Source organism: Guillardia theta, assembly GCF_000315625.1.
Source record: "Guillardia theta CCMP2712 unplaced genomic scaffold GUITHscaffold_60, whole genome shotgun sequence".
Lineage (NCBI taxonomy): Eukaryota > Cryptophyceae > Pyrenomonadales > Geminigeraceae > Guillardia > Guillardia theta.
Window position 1 is genome coordinate 469,318 of NW_005434614.1, and position 22,648 is coordinate 491,965.

At 51.3% G+C, this 22,648-nt stretch overlaps 4 protein-coding genes across 4 annotated transcripts; 2 read left to right on the top strand and 2 right to left on the bottom strand.

Annotated features, from left to right (window-relative positions):
• The first annotated feature begins 14,230 nt into the window (after positions 1–14,230).
• GUITHDRAFT_153870 (hypothetical protein) lies at positions 14,231–15,824 on the top strand. The gene is made up of 4 exons (XM_005828348.1): positions 14,231–15,453; positions 15,505–15,560; positions 15,606–15,677; positions 15,723–15,824. Exons 1-4 carry the CDS (start codon positions 14,586–14,588, stop codon positions 15,765–15,767), a joined length of 1,041 nt encoding a protein of 346 aa, XP_005828405.1. The 5' UTR covers positions 14,231–14,585; the 3' UTR covers positions 15,768–15,824.
• Positions 15,825–15,952: 128 nt separating this feature from the next.
• On the bottom strand, positions 15,953–17,842 carry GUITHDRAFT_74806 (hypothetical protein; the record flags this gene model as incomplete). The annotated part of the gene is made up of 12 exons (XM_005828349.1): positions 15,953–16,027; positions 16,070–16,156; positions 16,290–16,328; positions 16,378–16,462; positions 16,969–17,046; positions 17,094–17,151; positions 17,204–17,252; positions 17,294–17,443; positions 17,494–17,520; positions 17,569–17,595; positions 17,653–17,741; positions 17,785–17,842. Coding segments are annotated over 12 exons (822 nt in total), but the record flags the coding sequence as incomplete, so codon positions are not given.
• A 1,075-nt stretch (positions 17,843–18,917) lies between these two features.
• On the top strand, positions 18,918–20,183 carry GUITHDRAFT_164426 (hypothetical protein; the record flags this gene model as incomplete). The annotated part of the gene is made up of 10 exons (XM_005828350.1): positions 18,918–19,255; positions 19,312–19,349; positions 19,400–19,456; positions 19,500–19,561; positions 19,615–19,643; positions 19,693–19,732; positions 19,783–19,856; positions 19,908–19,957; positions 20,026–20,103; positions 20,154–20,183. The coding sequence occupies exons 1-10, from the start codon at positions 18,934–18,936 to the stop codon at positions 20,181–20,183; spliced, it is 780 nt and encodes a 259-aa protein (XP_005828407.1). The 5' UTR covers positions 18,918–18,933.
• Positions 20,184–20,561: 378 nt separating this feature from the next.
• GUITHDRAFT_112643 (hypothetical protein) lies at positions 20,562–21,443 on the bottom strand (the record flags this gene model as incomplete). The annotated part of the gene is made up of 1 exon (XM_005828351.1): positions 20,562–21,443. The coding sequence occupies one exon, from the start codon at positions 21,441–21,443 to the stop codon at positions 20,562–20,564; it is 882 nt and encodes a 293-aa protein (XP_005828408.1).
• Between the last annotated feature and the right edge of the window lie 1,205 nt (positions 21,444–22,648).

The following is a 22,648-nucleotide window of genomic DNA, read 5'->3' on the forward strand; positions in this document are numbered from 1 at the left end:
ATTCGAGAATATTTGGAAGCAATTTACCAGAAGCTTCCTTCAAACAAGGCCCCTCCTCCTCCAGTGTTTGCAAAAGTGTCGGCAAAGCAACTCTTCCTTCTCCTGGGCTCTGACACAAACGAATGGTTGAAAGCAGAAGAGACCGTGACGGTCACAGGGCTGGTGATGAAGACAGCAGACGGAAAGACGTTTTGAAGAGAAGGAGAGGTGAAGTAATAGAAGCTGATTCCCTGGTTTGACCAAACCCTGCCGTCAAACGTGACCTCCAGCGGCACTGAGCCGTTGTACTGCAAGGGAGGGGAAGAACAGGTCCAAAACCCGGCCTGCACTAGGGTGGCAGGGACGACCTGGAGGTCAAACTTGCAGAAGATGTTGTTGCCGGCGTTGGAGATGTCAGACTGTATGCTGTCGAGGTGAAGGAACTGGAGGGTTACTTGAGTTCCTCCTGCCATGGGTCCGCTCTTGGGGGTGATGGAGAGGATGGTGACCTGGGGGCCGCATGCAAACCCTGTGAAGCCGATGCCCGTGCAGTTGCAAGCCGAGAGCATGCCGTTGGTGAGGGGGTCCTGGTACTGATAGCAGTTGCCTCTACCCGAGCAATCGAAGGGGCAGGAGGAGGAGGTGGACTGAAAGTACTGGAAGGACGGGAGGACTGTAAACTTGTAGTTGAGGAGCTTGAGGTAAACGGCGACGGTCTGGATGATGGAGCTGGGGGGAGGGCTGACTATGAGCTCGTTGTCGGAGGTCGACTGGATTATGGTTCCGTCAATGGCTCCGAACAGGACGGACCATGCGGCAGACTGGCCGAGCTTGGAGGGCTGAAGGAGGTTAGAGCCGAAGATGGTGACAGGGGAGCTAGACTGTACAGCCATGGCTGAAGGAACGACGTTAGAGAAGACAGGCTGAGGATAGGTTTGAAAGAGGATGTCATTCACGCTGTCGAACTCCTCGCCGTTGTATGACAGGCGGAGGATGGAGGTTCCGATTGGAATGCCGGCCGGAGTGATACATAAGATGTTTGCTTTGCCGGAGTTTGAGAAGTATGCTCCCCGGAACACAACGTCTGCTACCTTGCAGAAAATATCATGGCCTCCGTTCTTGGGCTCCAGGAACACACCATCCACCGTGATGGATGTCCCTCCAAAGACGGGCCCGGCCGATGGGTAGACGTTCTGGACGACAGGATATCTGTAGTAGGTGAAGAACTCGTAGCGGATCTCGTCCAGGCAGCCTCCAGCAGGGTTTGAGGAGTACCAGCAGTTTGTGGTCCCTCGCTTGACGCAGTAGGAGTTGCCGTTGGCTGCGATGTACACTTGGGATCCAACGTCGCAGTCCCAGGAGCAGTAGGACACGTCGCCGCACCGTCCCGGCTTCCAGATGCAGAGCTCGCAGCTCACAAAATCTTTGCTGTTCATGGTGAGGGTAAGCTGGGGGGCGTCGGCGAAGCGCTCTGGGGCAGGGCAGATGATTTCGGTGGCGGTGACGAACACAGCTTCTGTGTAGAGGAACTCAAACTTGCATCGGAGGTCGGGATGGTCGACGAAGCCTTTGCCGTACACGTGAATTTGGGTGCCTCCGTTGAGGTTCCCAGCCTTGGGGTAAAAGTCTTGGAAGAGGAAGGGGCGGTAGTAGAAGAAGGTCAGCTCCTGCGAGTTCGGTTCCCCCGGATTCATCTGAATGCCAACAGTCGTCTGAAGAACTTGAGGAGAGCGGCCGAACAACCTGAACTCGCTGATCCCAACCACCTTGCTCCCGTCTGGACGGCCCACAACATCTCGAACTACCAGTCGCACTCGGTTGACATCGGCAGGCTCGTCCCTGCTCAAGTAAACTGAAGGCATCTCGAAGAACTAGGAGCAAGTCAGCACCAAGACAAGTCAGCGCCTCCTCACCTTCTCCTCCCCAGCAGTCCAGGAGACCTCCTGCTTCACGTCATCCAGCACCTGCCACGTCTCGCCGTCTACGGAGCCCAGCACCTGCCAGCTCGACGGGGCGTCATAGACCGAGAAAAGCTCGTGCTGAACTTGCTCGCTAAGGTCGACGAGGCCGCTGCTGAGCTTGATGCTGTAACCCGCCACCACCTGCCTCGGCTCGACGTTGATGCGGAAACCTGTTGACCCTTGCGTGAAGCGATACTGCAGCCACTGGGGCATGCCCGGGGAGGAGAACCAGCTCTTATAGTCACTCTGACCGTCAACTGCGTTGATCGCCTGCCCTGTGAGGACTCGAGAGCCATTGAGAGTCGAGACGAAGAAGCTGCTCTCCGACGACGATGTCACCAGCCCCCCAGCTGAGCTGATAGGCCTCGCGCTGAAGTCAACGCCAAAAGCAGGAAAATGCAAGAGCGCAGGAGCTGAGCAGACAAGAGAACCATCGTAGCACTTCCCCGTGCTTGGGTTGCAGGAGCTTGTAGAGTCCCAGGCAGCTGTCACCGTGACGTTGCCGAACATGCACATGTAGGTCTGATTGCCGGGAGGAGGACGGAGAAACGTTCCCATGACCGAGACTGTCGTCCCTCCTTCCGTGGGGCCGCTGGAGGGGTAGACCCACTCAGCACGACCGTATCGGAACCTGGGAACGGCGAAGGTGTGAACAATCTGACGGTTGAGAGAAAGCTTGAGGGGAAGGGTCTCGGGGAGAGGATGAGGAGGGGAGAGACAGACGAGCTGAGACTGACTGATCAGAGTGGCAGGGGTCAGAGGATAGTTTCCGAACCCACAGGCCAGCAGGGACTTGAGCTGCGTCTGCTGAGCTGACAAAGCGGTTACAGCGAACATGCCCGAGCCGAAACGATCCCCGAGGACTGTGACAAGCGCTCCTCCTCCAGCTGACCCGATGGTGGGGAAGATTGACAAGGGATAGGGAGAGCAGAAGTCGTTGACGAGGTTGTATCGCTCAAGTCGGACTAGGGTGTTGGTGAAATCTCTGCCGTTCAGAGAGACTTCCAGTGGGAGAAAGGGAGTCTCCCCAGAGCTCTGACGGATTACGTCAGGAAGGGAGCAGAGAATGGTAGAGGAGCTGACGACTATTCCTTGGAAGACGTTGAGCGATCCGAGTTTGCAGCGAGGAAACCTGACTCCTCCCTCCGCAAGCTTGCTCTCGTCAAAGGCGAAGTTCACTCCTGTGACTGTGATGACGACCGGGTTGACCATCCTGCCTCCTTGGAAGATGCTCTCCCACTGCAAACACCCCGGCTCTGACTGGATCGCTGTTCCATCACGTCAGGAGCATTGCAAAAGCAGATCAAGAGCAACCTGCTGGATTTTCGTCGCAGAAGTCGCAGGAAATGGAAGCGCCTCCTGGAAGCACCTTGATGCACTGCGGCAACGTGCAACGAGCGGGACGTCCGAAGGGATTGACGTTTGCGATGGCATGGAAAGTGAACAAGTTGACGGTGCGGGAGAAATCTTGGCCATTGAGAGAATACTCGACCTGGGACGTAATCGTCAACAAAGTTAGAATTACAATCATGCCAATTGATTCACAAAGACAAGCAACAATGTCATCGTCAAAATTCAACTTATCATTACAATCATCGCTATCTTCTACCATCTGCATCATCGAAACATCCGAAAGCACCTGAACAGCACCAGCGATGCCCGCATCAGAGATATTGGGCCAGGAAGGTACGGTACAAGTCATCCGAGTAGCGTTGAGGATCTATCAAAACGCGTCAGCAAATTCCAGTTCAACTTCATCTTGATTCCTACCTGCCCCGGAACTTGATGACTCCCAAAGCGACAGGAGGGGCCCAGCAAGGTGTACGATCTCAACTGCTGAGGACTGATGTAGCTGGGGTCAAACTGCGCTGGCGACAGGTCGATGACAAGTTCGTATCCTCCATCAGCCGGGCCGGCAGCTGGGGTTATGCTGATGAGAGGATAGAGGGAGTAGTAGTTGAACTTGTTGGCATTGTGTGTCCATCCGTTCACACAGCCTGCGGGTCCGTAAGGGTTCAGTTGACTTGCAATGCAAACTTCAAGGAAGGAGAAGAATCTTCCCTGAGGAGCAAAACACGTCACAAAAGACCCACTGGCATCGAGAGTAGCAGCTACTTCGAGCATGTTGAAGCTGAAACGACAGACAGAGGTGCGAGAGTGGTTCAGGTTGGTCCCAAACACAGTGACCAAAGTCCCTCCCTCCAACGGCCCCCCGCACGGCTCGATGGAAGAGATTTGATAGAGCAACAAGGAAGTAGACGATAAGATCGACTGCTGACCGTTGGGACTGACCTTGACCATCGTTTCTGACAAGGAGGAAGAAGGTTGAATGTCTTGAGGGACTGAGCAGGTGATGGAGCTGCTGTTCACATACTTGGCTGGTAGCTGCTGGTTGTAGCCCACTAGCCCGCAACTCAGGGTGTCCATGTGGAAGAAGCCTGAGCCAAAGATGGTGATGTTGAACCCTCCGGCTGCTGACCCGAAAGTGGGAAGGATGAAAGAGAGCACAGGATCAAGGTAGAAGTAGAAGACGATGCCGGCATATGCCTCGAAGAACTTCGTGCTGGAGGAGGAGACGGAGACGTTGGCGGCAAGCAGACCTCGAGCATCTGAGCTGAGATTGAGACCTTGGACTGAGCCTGTTGTGCACACAACGACATCTCCATGTACAGTCCCTGACAGCACAAGGTCTCTCTCGCCGATCTGAAGCTGGCAGACTGGGGAGGAGATTAGGCCAAGGAAAGGGCCAGATAGGGATATAATCGTGTTCCCTTGGACTGGCCCTGAACTCGGGTGAACTCGATCGATCCCGAAGAAGCCAAGGGAGAGGAAGGAAGAGAATCGCTCTCTGTCGTTAGAGACATCCACCAGCAGCAGCAGGCCCCGCGAGTTTTGTTGCTCGGGGGTTGAGCATGTCAACAAAGTTGAGGACAGGAAGGTCGCAGCGGAGACAAGGGTCTTGTTGAACCTGCAAGATAAAGTCTTCATGTTCTCAAAGTTTGCTCCAGCAATAGTCAAGAGACAAACAACTCCTGCCGGGCAGCTACGAGGAGCAACGCTTAGCAGGGAAGCAGCATCGTAGACGAGGAAAGATACGTTGGCAGGAAACCATTGCTGCCTGTTCTGACTGGACTTCACTGACAAGGTGGAGGGGGAATTGAACATCGTAGTCTGAAAGAACATGAAGCTCGAGTTGATCAGTCTTGGAGCTATTAGAACATTCCCAATGACAATCTCAACGGCCTCGTCAAAGTTGGATCCAACGACTGTCACGACAGCAGTCTTGCTAACACGAACGTAGGAAGGCAGCAATGAATCGATCTGTGCTGGAGCATAAGTTTGAAACACGACCGGGGCAGACCACGTGCTGTTCGATCCCGCAGAGATACTGAAGTTGTACAGGCAGACACTTAGGCCAGGAGGAGTGACGCAAACCACGAAGGAGGCGTTCAGCACAGATCCCGCAAAGATCGTCTCCGAGGTGGAGCAGGAGGATTGAAGCCTGCAGCTCACTTGAAGGAGGCTGTCGAGGTTGTAGCCCGAGATAAGAGCCCTCGTTCCTCCTCCAGCTGGACCCGAGCCCGGTGAGACCGCTGAGATGGTGAAGACATGCACGTGGAGCGAGTCAGGGAAGGAAAAGAAACTCTGACCGTCGAAGGAGAGAGAGAAGGTCAGAGAGTCGTTGAAAGTCAACTGCCTCGTAACGGAGATAACAACATACGCGCACTTGTCTCTCGGATTGACAATCACATTTTCTTGCCCGGGTGCGCTTATCTTGTAGGGCAACGAGGTCGAGTTTTGACCACAGCCGTTGTAGAAATGACAATCAACAGCAGACGAGTTCACATCACTTGCCTTGCACTGGAGCAGTCCTGAGTTGACAAACCCGAGCCCTCGAACGCTGATGTCAAACCTGACAGGACGAGGATACAGAGGGAGCGCAAGAGGTCTGACATCGTTGACAGCGGGAGGAGGAGTGAAGAGGAAAGGAGGAGCCGAGGAGTCCAAGAAGGAGTACCCTCCGTCAAGCGAGACGTTGAAGTTCGCGCTGCTGTAGATCCCGATGTCGGCAGAGAACAAAAAGTCAATCTGCGAGAAGTCGAGGGAGAGTTGCGGGGAGACGCAATGGATGCGAGAAGAGGAAGAAAATGACCCTTGGGTGAGCTGAGAAATGACAGCACTGCTGAACTTGCACAGGATACCTCTAGATGCAATGAAACCCTGGCCTACCACCTGCAGTGTGATGGCTCCCAGCACGTTGGTCATGGTCGGGACGAGGGACGTGACAGTCGCCTGAGATGAGAAGAGAGAGAAGCGTATGTCGTCCGAAGTCAGTACAGTGTTGGACATGCCGATCGGAACTTGTCCGAGGTCAAGAAACAGGCGCAGCTCGCTGGCTGCTGTCTGTAGCGACGGCTGAGAGCATATGACGGAAGAAGCGGAGGAGGAGATCTGAGAGGAGGAGAGGACAGTGCTGCTATCATCGACCTTGTACAGGCAGAGGATGCTGTTGTCAAGCCGGAAAGAGAAGAGATTGAATCCAAACAGAGTGATCCGTCGGGAGCTCGAAGAAGCCACAGGCCCGGCAGCAGGAAGAATCGAGTTGATGCCATAGAAGAGGAAGCGCATAAAACTGGCGACAGAGAGAAACTGCTGGTTGTTGAGACTGACCTCGACGACCAGCTCAGCTGCTGCTGAGACAGGGAGAGGAGGAATAATGCACATTACCGCTTGCATAGTGAAGTTGTACCTCCCCTGTACGGTCCCAGCTTGTCCGAACCTGCAGCTCAGGTCCGGATGGGCGAAGAATTTTGCGCCTGCTATGTAGAGCGTGTAACCTCCAGCTCGAGGAGAGGCTGAGGGGGCCATGCTCAGGGGGACGGGGTTGTCGTAGTAGCGGAAGACGAGGAGGTCCTCAGTGAAGCTGTTGGTCATGTCGTTGAGGCGGATCTCGATGGAGATGTCCATGCTCTGCAGGTTGGCGGGCTTGGCAGGGGAGAGGCACCTGAGGGAGGCCTGGTCGACCAGGCTCGCGGCTACCAGGATCTCACCCATGAAGAGACAAGCCATCTCGATCCCGTCATTCATCGCCGTGTTGAGGTTGGGGCCGAGGATCAGAATGCTCGTTGAACCATCGACGGGGCCATGGGAGGGGCGGAGCTCAAAGATGGAGTAAAACATGAAGTCGACATCTTGACTTGTGAACTGCTGCTCATTGAAGGTGATGGAGACTGCCAGTGAGAACTCGGAGATGTTGAGCTCATTCAGCTGCTTGTCCGGGTACACCTGCAGCAGCCCAGGAGCGTCGCACCTGTACCGCGGGCCAGCACGGAAAGCAGCAACAACACACTTGCGGTAAGTTGGCATCGTCTTGCTAGTGAAGCAGCAGGTTGGGGAGGAGGAGCGCCCGTAGCTCTGAGGAGGAAAGAAAGATCCAATGAGCGTGACGGCTACGTTGCCCATGACAGGTCCGCTCTGAGGGCGGATGCGATCGAGATGCGGCTCATGGTAGAAGACGAAACGAAGCTTGTCTTGCGAGTAGATCTTCCCGTCGAAAGAGACGTTGAAGGTTGAGAGGGACTGCGAGACCTCGCTCGGCATGCTGATTGCAGGAGAACGACAGAAAATCTGTTGCGTCGTCACAGACTCGTTGCTAAGGAGGTTGGCGGGGAGCAAGGAGACGACAGACTGTGAGAACATGCAGGTCGCGTTGACGAAAAGATCAACTGGCACGGAATGCGACAACGTGACATTCAAGACTGCACCTCCTAGCATGGATCCACCTGAAGGAACAAAATTGACGATGGCAACGAAATGAACAACATCTTCAGTCTCAAACGACTGCATGTTGTTGCTGATAGCAAGAAGAGTTCTTCCTGCGGGAACGAGACTGGGCGAAAGGCAAACTATCAATGTCGAAGATCTCCAGGCAGCTGGAAACATAAGATGGGTTGCTGTTGTATTGTAGAGCTTGCAGGAGAGAAGAGAATGATTGTAGAAGTTCTTCCCCACGATCTCAATCGGGAACGAAATCGAGACTGGCCCGATGGGTGGAGAGATTTTGAAAGTTTGAATGTCTGGCAGGAAGAGGAAAGAAAGGTTCTGTGCACGTTGATCGGCATGAAGAATCACTTGCAAGGACGAGGGAACGACATGAGTCAAACTTGTAGGAGCGATTGTGAAATTCATCTGCGTGAGGGGAGGGAGTTTGCACGTGAAAGTAGACCCGACCTGGTCTGTTGGAATCATCAATGTTCTCCCCATCACTAACAACAGGCAGTACGACCCGCTGCGGATATTGAGCCCTGCTATTGAGATCGTTGCGCTATGCGAGGAGGGGCCGAGACTGGGAGAGATGCTTTCAGTGACGTAGAACAAAACTTTCACGGTCTCTGCACTGTCTGTCGTCCCCGAGTGATACTGATTGCCGTTGAGAGACAGGTAGACTGGTAAACCTTGCAGGTTGAAAGGACATGGAGGGACTGTACACGTGAGTAGGCTGGAGGATAAAACCTGACCAACGACGTCTGATTCAAAGTCTCCAAACTTGCATCGAGGGGATCCATTAGCAAAGTTTGCTCCTATGATAGTGATTTTGGACGAGCTGTCCGGCGGAACGAGCGAAGGAGAGACTGCGCTGATGATCGGATTAGGAAAGAACGCGAAAGGAAATATCGGGCTGACTTCATGACCGTCAAAAATGAGAGAGAAGCTGGTAAGAATCGTTGAGTCATTCGCTACTCGAATCCTGGGTGTGAGACACAAGATGTTGCCATCATCGATCAGATGTAAAGATGGAAATGAAACGTAGATGAAGCCATCGCTCGAAAAGACTCCGCCATCGAAGATCCCAGCCATGAAAGGTGCAGGACCAAACTTAACCCTAGTGAATGAGAATGCATTCGAGAAATTTCTGCCATGGACAAGGATGATTGTTCCTCCTTCAAACGAGGCAGAGGAGATGGAGATTCTGTCAACCACAGGGAAGTTTGAGTACATGAAGACTCTGCTCTCACTCGAGAAGGTTTCGCTGTCCAGGGAGATCTCAAGGTATACAAGACAGAGCGAAGGGCTCGACGAACAACTCGCGATTTCTTCTCGTTTGGGGGAGGGACATGATATTCTTGACTGCTGCATATTCGATTGTGCTGGCACGTCGCATGCAGTGATGTTATTGTAGAGGCATTCAGATGCACAAGTCGTGTCACAAGATGCGCAGACTCCGTCTAGTGTACAGAACCCTTGATTGATCCCTCCACTAGCGTATAGCAAGCAAGTGCTCGATTGAGCGTTGACTGGGGAGGACGAAGATAGCAAGGTTCTCCTAGATCTGCAAATCACCAAAGACGCGTCGCCCCCGACCTTCTCAAGGACCTCTACATCCAACGCTCCCGCATCGACTTGCTGCTCGAAACGACAAGATGCCTGATGCCTCGATGAGTCGAAGGTCGGAGGAAAGTTTGCAACGACAACTTCGACAGGCGTGCCTCCGAGCAGCGCTCCTCCTGTAGGCCAGAAGGAGAGAATGGCGTAGAAGTAGAAGTCTGATTCCAGCAGAATACCAACTTCATGAAGCACCTGAAGCTTCGATGGAGTCGGAATGTCCACCCTTGGTGACAAACACTGAAACTCATCCACACCCGGCAGAGAGTGAGCTCGTGAGGAGATAGTGCGCGAAGAAAGGATGAAGAAGCACGTCACCGAGGTGTTGACTGACTGACCGAGACTAGAACGAAACCCTGTCAAACGCAATCGCTTTCCTCCTCCTACCGGAGCAAAGTTTCCATTCACCACTTCAACTTGCGATGCCCCAGGCAAAGACAAGAGCAACAAACTGAATGTGGTATACAAATACGGGCGAGCGGCAGCAACCATTGCAGATCTTCACGGCATGGCGCAGCAGAACATATTTCTTCTTCCACAGAACAGTACACCTACTGAGAGAGCGTAGTGTTCGTAGTGCTACTCCTGCTGCTCACCGCTTTCACGTTGCGGAGCCTTAGCATGCAGGGCTTGGGACATCGGCGAAGAAGGTGATAGGGTTCGCGACGGAGGTAACATATCAGTCTCAATGTCCAGCCTCTCTCCCTGCTTTCAGCATCAAGATCATGCATGCGGCTCGGGTTGGCGTGGTGACCGTTTGACCCACTTGTCAAACATCGGTCAAATATTTTTTGTATGACATTCTGGGGTCAAACCGCGGTAGTCGAACTTAACGCAAAAGAGGAATGCGTATGCTGTTCTCATAGGATACCGGTGGTAGTGTACCCCTTGGTTTTTGAGGGGTGTTGCTCGGTAATATCAGTGGTAGGGGTGCTTCATATTTTGAACTGGCGTGTCCATTTGTTTTAACGACAATGAATTGTTTATTCGAATACATAGTACAAACAGTTGTACTGTGTAACGGTTCATAACTGCTAATTTGTATCATCTAAAACAATTTTGATGACCCACCCTCATCGACAGGGTGGGGAAACGCTCCCCATCATTCCCATCGTCAATCGCACACCGACATGCTGAGCCGCCGGGCGAGCACAGCAGCAAGGTCAACGAGCTGCCGCCATGAGCACAGATGAAGGACCGCCGAGTAAGAAGATGATCGCAAGGTACACTTGGCATCAAGAATCCAGCACAAATTCTTACTTGGTGATCTTGCAGAAGTGGATCAATCAGCATGAGTTCGTCATCCTACATTTCCGACGACTAAGTCAATCGTATCATCAATGTTCTCTTCAAGACTTCTGGGCTCTCAGAGTAATGTACTTTATCTAAAGACTCTCATGAACTGAATGATAATATCTGTAAGATCATGACGAGTCCGCTTAATTAAGGCGCAATCACATCTCACTTGACCCCCTCCTTGGCACGTCTTCTGTACGCTTCGTTACATCGTTGCTTCACATCTTCAGAACTTGAAGTTTGATGATATTTGATTCTTTAAAATATGCCAATTAGTTGACTCTGAGTCACGAAGCTCTTGTTGAAGTATCTTCCCTCCTCTCTCCAAACTCTCCTCACTCAGGTCCTTTGGATGTTTGCACATTTGCTGAAATGCATGAACTTTGCTTTGCTTCCCTAAAGGCGGAGCTTGACGTCCAATTAAGCCTCAGATCATATCAGGGATCAAGTCTTGAGCTTGTAAGCTGGCATGCAAGAATCTATTGTGCGTTGCAACCAGACTGACATGGCCGCGTTGAATGTAGAATCAAGGTTGGAGGTGTTATGTGATTTGACATTTCTTATTCATTAGAAGCATTTATCTCAGCATGTCGAACTACCAGCAAATTGACACGGACTCCCAGTCAATGATAATGACAACCACAATAGCATATGGAATGTCTCCAACTGCGCGCACAACAGAATGGAAGCACATCATGCTGCAGGTGCACTGCCATCCAACACCGTGCCGTTGGATTTGCTGTCTTCAAGAGTTGTCTACATTGTTTGTCATAAAGCGGCAAGGCTTTGAGCATGTGGACATGGATATATACAAGACTATGCATCTTTACAAAGTGTTTTTAAGTCATGCAACAAGAGATGCATCATTCAAAGGCGGAGAAGTTCAAACATGATGTGAAAAAGTCATGTGGCACAGTGAAGCATCTCTCATAAATATGATATTCCATCCAGCACATGAAGATGAAGGTCTTCGTGGAATAAAGGTCTTGGAATCTTGTAATACGTTTCAGCTGCAACCATTCAGAACCTAGTTCTCAACATCGCCAAGCTTTTGCTACCTGTTCACAACGATTAGAAAATGAACAATCCACAGAAGAACTCTCTACCTGTGTGATGGAATGGGTTCATTTTCACCTTCTTCTCTCACAAAATACTTTCGAGTCTCTTCATGCTCGTGTGTGTTCGTGGTATACTCGTCCCCTTCCATAGAAACAGACAACCGGCACAGAGGTTTTGACGAAGAGAGATGTTGATGAGGCTCACCTGCTGCGAGTGACTGCAACTTGGGCAAACATGCTCGCACAAAACTCAAACACTGAAGACAAGGATCGGCAGAGAAGAGCTTCGCGACATGAGAGAGGTATGGTGAGGGGAGACGCGCTGGGGTAGTGGGTGAAGGCGTGTAGAATTAAAACATTTTAGAAGGTACCAGGAAACGATGAGCTAAACATCCAAAATCAATTTTAATCACGGTTTTGAATATGGTTTGAATTTGAACAGTACAAAATTTCAACCTGCGCGAATCACACACCGTGTACCCCCATTTTCCCATTCACCACCCCCTTGAGAATATAGGACGAAAACTACCGCGGTTTGACCCCAGAATGTGAGCCCAGCCGCCGAGCACGGTTTCCAAGATTCTCTGGCAACTTGATCCGATCACTTCAAGTTCAAGTTATCCAAAAGGCTTGATCCGATCATCGGGCCCGCGCCCCGGCCGACCAGGGGATCAGCGGCCTACCAGCCTCCGGCTCGGAAAGTTTTCAACGGTTGCCACGGTTCTCGCTGTCAGTGGGGGGCGGCGGCGGCTGTCACAGGCTGTGCTGTACTATGATGATGAGGGGAGGACAGGGCCACTGATGCCCGGCCACTGAAGCCTGACCGTACCCCGGGGTGAGAAGCCTGCCCGGCCGGAGTCAGAAAGATAGAGGCACTGTGAAGCGTGACACGGGAGAACAACTTGAGAGCGGGCGGCTCAGCCTGTGAGCCTTCAGAGGCGGCTCTAGCCTTCTAGCCTTCCGAAGTTCAAACTGCCTCCCGAGCCCGCCCGGCTGTTCAGTCCGATCACCACTGCGCCCGCGCGGGCCGCGCCCTCCCGGAGCCGCGTGACTGATCGGACCGCAGTGAGCGCCGGGCGGCCGGCCCCGGGACCGGGCCGCCCTCGGACCGGTTTAACTGGGGCCGGCCCAGGGGCCGCGACACGGTAGTACGGTCCCCGACCGGGGGCTAACGGCGGTGCCGGGCCGCCGGCCCCCCCGGCCGCCGCCGTCACGCTGCTCTGGCAGAGTCAGGCCCGGGCGTGATGGGCCGGGCTTAGTAACACACAAAGTTTTAAGTCACTAGTGAATGCCTTTGAGACAGGCAGGCGGGCCCGGTGAAGGGTAGAGGGTGACGGTGGCCTGGGGTGGGGTAGTAGTGGACCTTTTACGAGTGGAAAGTGGGGGAACATGGGGAGAAGAGGCCGGGCACATGAGGCGAGTCGGGGACCAGACCCCTCTTGCGGCCGGCCTCCAGGGGGTACAGAAAGGTACGGGTCCTTTTCGTCTCGAGAACTCTAGGACGTAGGACCAATGTCGTAGGAACAGGTCTCAAAGCCACACGATCAGACCTGCTTAGGCTTGCTAAGACCTGGGTCCTAGAACAAGGTTCAAACGTGGTGGAAGCACAAACACAATGAAACAGAGTTGGCGTAGCGAAAGTTGTCCTTTTGAGCACTTCCCTCGAATAAGTATAGAGATTTTACCCATGATCCTACATCAGTCCGCCATTGATGTTTGGCACAGCTAGAAAGTGCACCTCTTCACCTGCGTACTACCCCACCTTCTTTCTACAGCCCATATCTATATTGAACTACCCTTGTCCCATTCCTTACCACCCCCCTCACCCTCATCATGATCCTTTTGTATCTCGCGTGCACGTTCGGAGTTTGAACTGAAATCTCTTTGATTAGGGGTGGGGTGGTAATGACGAGGTCTGAAATTACACCACCCTTGGTTCCGAGTCTGATTGTATGGTGGGGATTCGAAGTGTTTGGGCCCTTTATCGGGGGGATCTGATAGAGTGGGGTAGTTTCACACCCCCACCCCATGAACTGACGGGTGGAAGCGCGCCGGGGAACACAGATGGAACAGATGTAGGTGGGTGGTCGGATCATGGGAAAGTTATAGGGGGGGGTCCTGTGAAATAGCGCTGCCTCGTTCATTGGAAATGGGCAACGTTTCGACTACCCCACCTGTAATAGATCTACTACCCAGGGTTTACCGGTAGAATTGTTGGGTATTCCTAGGGTAGTGTAAAGGGTGGGTGCAGAATGATCCCAGATCTAGGAACATGCATTATACCAGGGTGGGTGTATACAGGAACCCCCTGTATCCTGTGTGACTGAGGGGGTATTTGTGGTGCTCTGATCCAGGTTGGGGGTAGAGGGGGGTAGGGTTTTCCATCCTGCTCCGTTTCCTTGCGCTCAGGGCAGGAGGGATTGACTTTGCTCAGTCTCTCTCTCCCGCTCCTTTCTCCTCTCCTCTCCTCTCCTCCCCTCCCCTCCCCTCTCCTCTCCTCTTCCATATCCTCTCCTCTCCCATCTCCTCATATCTCCTGGCTCCTCTAGCTCGGCTGACTTCCTTTAGCTCCAAGTTGGAACTAATCGACAATTCTGTGTTGGTATGAAAGCGGTGCACAGCCTCGGAGAAATGATACGAAATGGAATCGGCGTTGATGATTCTCTCGGCCGTTCTGCCCATTCCAACAAGACAGATGGGACGTCCTACCACAGTCTCGGTGAGAACGTGCATGCTCTCACGCGATCACATGTGCATGGTGGTGGCCCGTCCAAACCTACTTCTTTGTTGACAAGGCTGGGGTTGACTGACTAGTGATTCAGGCGCGGAAAGGACGATTGCGCGAAGACCTTCAACACCTCGGGGAGTAGATGATGTTGTTCTCCAGCATAGAGCAGAGAACCCCAGCATGGAGGATGACTTTGACATCGCTGTTGCCAACGTTGATGCCCTCCCTGCCCACATTTACCGAGACGACTCGAGTTCTTCTGTGAATCTGTTGGAGAAATTTTCAAATATTCCATTGAGAATACGTGGGAGAGCTGAGGCCTGGGAAGTTCCGCGGGATCAAATCAAACTCGCAAGTAAAATAGGGGAAGGAACAGGTGGAGTGGTCTATCTCTGCAGATGGAGGGGTTTGGATTGTGCAGCCAAGCTGTTAAGCACTGCTTCCAAAGTCTCTGTAGAATATCACGATATGATCAATGAGATCTCAACAATATCCCATCTCCGTCATCCCAACCTGGTGCTTTTTCTGGGTGCTTGCACTGTGTCAGAGCCATTGCTTATCTTGAGCGAGTACATGGCAGGGGGATCACTGGAGGACAGATTTGACCTGAAAAAGAAGCAACTTGGGAGACCTTGGAAGCCGTCGAGAATTCAAGCGATCAACTGGTGCATGGACTTATCTCGCGCTGTCTGCTTTCTCCACAATTGCACAACTCCGATTATTCATCGCGACCTGAAACCTGCTAACCTGCTGTTGAGTGAAAATGACCACCTCAAGGTCTCTGATTTTGGTCTTTGCAAGACATTAGCCAAAGTCAAGGAGGATGGAACTCCTTATACGATGACAGGATGTACAGGAACAAAAAGATATATGGCACCTGAGGTGGTTTTGAGCCAGCCAGATTATGATGAAAAAGTGGACATCTATTCTATGGCAATGATCTTTTGGTACATCTTCAAGGGAGAGCGTCCATTCAATTTGATCGAGCCTCAACTCATCTCCTTGCTAACCTCGTCGAGGGGACTGCGTCCAGACTCGAGGGCGATAGGTCAGCAGTTTGATTTGAATGATTGCAGAGATTTGATAGTTGACTCCCCAGGTTGGCCTGAGCTTGAAGAGCTGGTGGAATGTATGTGGGCAGAAAATCCCAAGCTGGTTGTCCTCTCTCTTGGTATTTTTACATGCTGACCATGGAAACAGCGGCCATCTGCTGTTGAAATCGTTTCTAAGCTGAAGGTCATGCAATCAGCAGCTAATGCCTCTTCTGAAGATGTGAGAGACGATGCGTGTAATGTCTGTCGTGTTGACATTCTGCAGGCAAAGGTGACATGTAAATGCAAGTTCAATTGTGTTGTACAGTAGCTAGTCATTAAACAACCGCCACCCTTGTAATTCTTGAAAATAAGTACCAGACGATTAGCATTGTTCAACTCATGGCGATCAAATCGAAATCTCTCCGTCGCTGAGACGAGGCTTCAGGACAGTTGTGGAAACGAAAGACCTGCGGTTGAACGAGGGCCAAGTGACATTCGGTTTGAAGGGGAATACTATAGAGATCCTGTGTTACCTTCTGGATATTGCATCCAATTACTGCTAGCCCACTTCACACCAGCTGCAGGGCCCTGTCGCAAGGTCATGAATTTGCTTGAATTCATTGATGCTACCTCAACAAGATGTAACTGGAATGTGTGACGCTCGCGCTCAGTGCGGTTTGATAATGACAGATGGTCCAGAGTTCCAGCAAAGCAAACCTGAGTATGGAGAATTGTCAAACGATTCAATCGACAGGAGAAAATGAGCAATGCTAAATGGCAAGCGAATCAAGAGCAACCAAGTGAGAGGATACGAGTGAGGCGAAGGAAAACTATGTTGAAACAATATTACCAAGTCGCCAGCCTTCACCGGAAGAGAAACAAATCCTGCCTGCAGCATGCTCAACAAATATGTGCGACTGGATCTAATCATTTCTGACCTTTTTGAGCGCCTCAACAGTCTCTTGCGAGTAGTGCGGATTTCCTCCAGGAACTTTCCCAACCCATTTCTTTGCCTCTTCATGCCTCCCTACTGTCTCGTGAGCCCATTTCAGGAAATTCATACATCATTAAGCTTCACCAGGTCCAGGCTCGTTCACCTCAACGGTGTTCAAGGTGATCTGTTACAACGAACGTCTCAGTGAAGCCTACAGACATCCAGCAACAGGTCACTGAGACAGAGAGGTATGGAGGGGAATCAACCCGGGCGAAAGCAAAGGCGGGTGGAAAGGTTGCGAGGAAGGATGCGAAAGGAAGGCAAGTCGCAGGATAACATGGTTGATTGGAACAAAATGGGGACAAGAAAGAAAGGGAGAAAGACCTTTCCGCTTGTGTCAGGTTCATTCCTTAACAGCTGGGCTCGCAAAGGTTCACTGCAGAGGATATCAGGGAGGAGAGAGAATGGGTGATTAAGAATAATGGTCAGGGATGGGAATCTAAAGAGTAGCTATCATTAGAATGGTAAAAGAGGGCTATGGGAAGAGTAATTATCACCAGGATGTGGAGTGGGGAATGTCAGGAGTAAAGATCACCGGTGAGAGCCTTTGCGTGCCCAAAGGCATCCATTCAGTTCGTCTGCTTCGTCCAATGCTAGCCACAAGCCAAGACACCTGAGCGCAAATGAGACTCGTTGCAGGCGTTAGACATGGTTGCAAACGTCTGCACTGGCTCGGTGAACAGGTATGTTGAGTCCTGATGCGACGTAACTTCTCCTCCTTGGATACCAGGGATGAGGAGGCAAGGAAGACATGTCATGTGTTCGAGCACCTATCTTGGCTTGTTTGAAGATGTACATCGATTGCGGCAGTACAGGATCCTAGCAACCCCTCACGCGCCGCATCTCTGCAGGAAGGATACCTTGTAGCCAAGGCTCTTCACCAAGGCCTTCACCTTATCTGACTGCGCGTACTGGCGAAAGACGGGATCGATGAAATGCAGACCGTGACCAACTTTGTTGATGATGCTCGCCTTGTTGTTGAACGGCTTTACGACCCCAGTGTCCTTCACCTCAAGCCCTAAGAAGATGTCGCATGGCAGCTGAACATTACCTTGTCGACTGCCTCGGCTTCCAAGAAGAACCTGACCTGATGAGGCATGAGCGAACATGGCAAGCAACCCATCGTGTCCATCACCGTGGACGCCGAGCCCAAAAAATACTCCTGAATCAACATCATCCCATCACCGTCATCTCCATCAAAGTATCAGAGCTTGCACACCTGATTGAGTTTGTCGTTGCCGTACGTGTGGAACACTGAGCCTCTCGCCTCCTCTGGGTCCCATTGGTCGATGAGCTGTTGCATTCTTCCTGCAGATTTGGTCGGCATACCTCGCGCGTTCTAGCCTTTTACCTTTCATCTCCTTGACCTCATCTTGAGACGCAAACCCCGGTAAAACCTTGAGGTTGTTCAGTTGGTGAGAGTGAAAGTAAACAAGATCTCACGATGATTCCGTCACGTATGAAGTCCTTCACATGCTCACTGTCAGGAGAGCATTCCGCTTGCCCGGGAATGGTGTAACTGTTAACCGTCGTGAGCAAAAAAGTTCTATCTCCCAATTGCTGCTCTCAGCCCATGCAGGATCCAAAAGCGCAGATGGCATCGGCTCTCTTCCTTCTCTGCTCCTCTTGTGATGATCCACTTCTTCTGGTGTCTCTTCTCGCCCTCCTCTCGTCTTCTCTTCTCTTCCCCTACCCGCTCGCTGATCCGATCGATTCACCTGAACTGCGCCATGGCGCAATTTGCTTTTGCAAATTGAGGCGGGCTCGTTTTACTTTAAACATTCCACAAGTAAATCACTATTGGGTCCCATCGGCGTACGGGCCCGGCCCGGACCCGGCTGTGATCCAATTTCCATCTAGAAGGACGTAGTGCTAGAAGGGAGGGGTAGTCGGCATTTCGGTACGGGTCCTTTTACTTCGTCTTGACACGTAAATCTTGTGAGGATGGAAGCGACTTCGAGTAGGTAGGGTACTTTTACTAGGGGTGGTCAAGTATAAAGGGGGTGCGAGTTTCAATAATCCAGGGAAATGCTGCGGGATGCGAGCGGGAGAGGACGAGAAAAGGAGGCAGGAGAAGATAGAGGAGCTGTTGGTGCCTACAATGATGCTCGTGATGCCGATGAATCGAATCCGATGTGAAACAGGGAGGGTAAATACACTAGAAAGTATTCAGTAGGCTGGGGACTGTCACGAAGGAATAGCATTCGCACAAACAACAGAAGGAGACAGAATCGGTTGTCTGGAGAAAGAAAATGAAGGGCTTTCAGCAAGTTGAATGAATATACATGAAGGGTAGATACTATGAAGGTGCACTCTAGGAAGCAGCTTGGCAAGAGATGGTTCAAATGCGTGGATGAAGAATTCCGTAGTGTTTAGATAGCAATGCTTGTGCAGGGCTGTCTGAAATGTGGACCAGTGACATCTTTGGGGTTGAGTCTGTTTCTCTTCATGTGGTTGAGCTAGCATCTTTTTATCTGGTTGTGCAGGAAACAAAACGAAGATGAGAATCGGGCAATCTATCCTGCCGAGATTGCATGGCGGCATCCGAGCAATTAGATTCAACACGACATCTGCAACTGCTTCATGTTCATCTCAATGGCTGTATCGATCAGCACAAGGGTCTGTTGGAGTTTTGCCCTGTGCGTACAAGAATGGCATGCAGAGACGATCGCTTCGACCCAGCTTGAATGTGTTTCACGATATGCAGAGGAGCTACGTTACCGGCACGTGGGCTGCCCGCACAATGATGCCGGTTCATGCTAGGACGTTGCTTCCTTGCTTTTTCTGGAAGGAGCATCGAACGTTTACTTCAGAAGCCCCAGGTTCAGAATTGATTCTCTCTTTGACACCGATGTGCGTTGTGAGATGTGAGTTACAGCGGAAAGTCAGAAAGACAAATTCAAGAGGCTGATGCAGGTTAACAGCTGGACATCAAGGACCTCTTTTCTGAATGACCGAGATCTCAGGAATATGGAAAAGTAGTTCTACTGTCTCATTCAACAATATGGGGGCTCTCTTTGATGGTATTTGATGCAAAGGACATCTCGTCTCTAATGATGCGATCAGGGAACCTACGCTTTCATCCAATCCATGGATCTCACTGCCTTCATCGAGCTTCTTCCCAAGTCGTGAGTAACATTATTGAGACAACTGCTATACGACAATGTTGAAACTCCCTCAGGATCGCTTCCCATGTCGATCCATCAGCAGGCAAGTGCAATGCTATACCGTTTCCTCGTTCACAATGCTCCGATCTCAGGAGCGTTTGCGATTGCTTTCGTTCTCGTCAAGCTCACAGGGTGTGCGAGTAGTTTGAAGGGCCTTGCAGATTGATTGTGTTGCTCTGCAGCCCCGCGAGGCTCATGATCGACTTCGCCATCACACCAACTCTCGCGGGATTTCTCAGACAGACGTGGCTCGCAGGTGGACGTCATGAAGGGTGGTCTGACATCTCGAAGAATGATGTCTTTTTAGGCCCTCTTGGCCTCAAGAAATTCACTGAAGATGATAAGAACGCTTACAAGGTCGTCGGCCGCCTGGCTCGAGATGTGGGTCAAACGAGTGCTTGAGTGATGAAACTGACTCAGTGTAGCGGATGATAGAGCGCGCGGGCCAGGGTCGAACAATAGCCAAGTTGACGTATAAGAGGATAAGAGATTCGAAACACACGGTGAGAAAGAGTTTGTGATGAAGATGAGAGGTGACAAGATTTGATTTCAGATCAAAGCGATCTCGGTATATCTCTCATGACAAAATCAAATTTCATTGGCCTTCACTTGTGCTCATGCAAAAAAATTTGGTCTTCAAATGTGCTAATGCGGATAATGATCTTTTCCCTTCTCTGTTTCGATTTGCTCTCAACCAATGTGCCCTCAGTTGACAATCTTGTCAACCCTGCAGACTTGGAGAGAGCTGAACCGCTACCTCAATCGCCTCGATCTGGTGGGCAATCTTAAAGGCTCTTCAGCCCTTTGAACATTGCAGCAGATACGGCTTAGAGCAGAATATTCGAAATCGATAAGGAGGAAGCTAGAAAACTTGAGGTTTGTTGTTTGTTCGTTGAGCGAAATGTCACAAACATGCAGGTCAAGATCTATGAAAAGACGGGGCAAGTAATTTATTACAGTTTTAATCTTTCAAGTTATGCGCATCCTTCTTCAAACTAGACATTGCCCTCCGCAACATCGTAAAATCCATACTGATGCTTCGTTTGTCGGCACCAACATCATGCCCACCTCGTTGACAGAACTTGGAGCGCATCTCATCCATCTCATTGCTCTTTTGCATCTGAGCAGGCTTCGTCCAAGGTCTCAATGATTCAATCCATTCTTTCCTGTTCTTGAAATTGGAAATCCGGAAATTGAACGAGCTGCCTCCTTTAACTGGGGTGAGATGGATTATGGTGAGGTCTTTCTCATCACTCTTCAAAGTCATCCCCCGCAAGCTGATGACCTCCATAGGGTCTGATGTCTCTGACTTCTTTACGTTCAGATCTCCCTCAATGCTGAGCTCACAGAAGCGCATTTCCCACTTGCAGGAGAAGAAGCACCTTGTCTTCACCTCCATCCATCCTGACTTTAAGAAAGGAGCGGTGGGCGCAGAGGCAGACAACTCTTTCTTCTGCTTGAACAGCAGCATGAGACTCGGAGTCTTGCGCATCGGGAATGAAGACACAGACTTCTGCTTCTTGGTAGGTGCCCAAAGGTCATACAGATGTTGCTTCCGAACATCCTCGTTGGACTCACAAGCTGCTGCGATGATCTGAACTGCACTCCCGTGGTAGTTTCCTGTAGCCAACAGTGATCTTATGGATGGATGGGGTCGAGACTTTGCTTGCAAACCACATTCGATCTCATCTTTTTCCGAGAGTTCCTCTGTCAGGGGAGAATCGAGCTTCTCCGACTTTTCACTCGGGGCTTGTTCGACACTAGATGCCTCAGAGTCCATCGCTAAAATTTCCGCAGCGATCTTGCTGGGCAGCGGATTCAAGCTTCCAATACCGGCTGGCATAGATATCGATCTTGTCGAAGACTTCTGAAGAGAAGGAGCTCGGGGAAGAAATGCTGCCTTGGACGTGGGTGTTGCCGTGATGGAGAGTGCTGCACTGGCCGACACCGCCCTATCGAACGCTGCATTGTACACTGTAGAGGAGAAGGAGGAGGAGAAAGTAGAACTTTTGCTTGAGGTTGGGGATCTGGAAATAGTCGAAGCACTTGAAATCACCGAAGCCGAAGATGTAATTGACACGTTTTGCGTAGATGGCGGAAGATTGGTGAGGTCTACCTTTGGACGAATGGGAGGTCTCCCCGTGTTGATTATTGGTGCTGGTTCCGTATTGATTGTTGATGCCAGTTCCGTATCTTTCAAGTGATTTGGTGTTGGTGAATAGCAGGAGCAGTTGTCTGATCCTTCTTTCTCTCCCGAAGGAGGGCGCGCAGCAGGAGGGAGGGGACGGATAGAACTAGCCTGCGAAGGCTTTCCAGCTTCCGGGGACCGTGATGAGGGCAACCCAGCCGGTTCAGAAGAAAGAGAGGCATGCATGGTCATGGGTGGACTTAAAGACAGAGATTCAGCTCCCGGGGATTGCGTAGCAATAGATTCGTTCGTCGAGGAGTCGTCTCGACGTGGGACCATTTTTGTTGATCTGATGCTGAATTCTCCACCTGATCAAAAGTATGCTAGAACAAAGAGAAGCCAAGGAAGAGTCTTGGTGCAATGATTTAACTATGATGTAGGCGCAATAAGGGGGAGGGGGGGGGGTTAGAGCAGCTGTATGGGGAAGGTGAGGAGAGCGTGCCGTCAGCAGGTGGGGAGAGGAAATGGGTAGGCGGAGCAGACGGCAGCAGGCGCTTGGTAATCGTACAAATCAAGTGGGGTGGGGTGGATACCTACACAGTACGGTAGGGTGGTCTGCAGCAGATAGTTGAGGGGTGCAGCTACTCCAGAGGCGAAAGGATGGGAGGATGAACGACAATGGATGATGGGGCCATGAGGTAAGGTGTTGAAGGTCTTTAATTTTCTAATTCGATAAATGGATATAATGCCTATCCCTGGAAGTGTTGAGCCTGAGCTTTCCGAGATGATTGAGGGGTACAAGATCTCTGCGGGGTTGAAACGATTAAGATGTTTGGGTACAATGGGGTGGGGTACATTGCATTATTCTGGATACAGGGTAGGGTCAACAATGATCTTGATCCGAGAGGGTGTAGACCAAA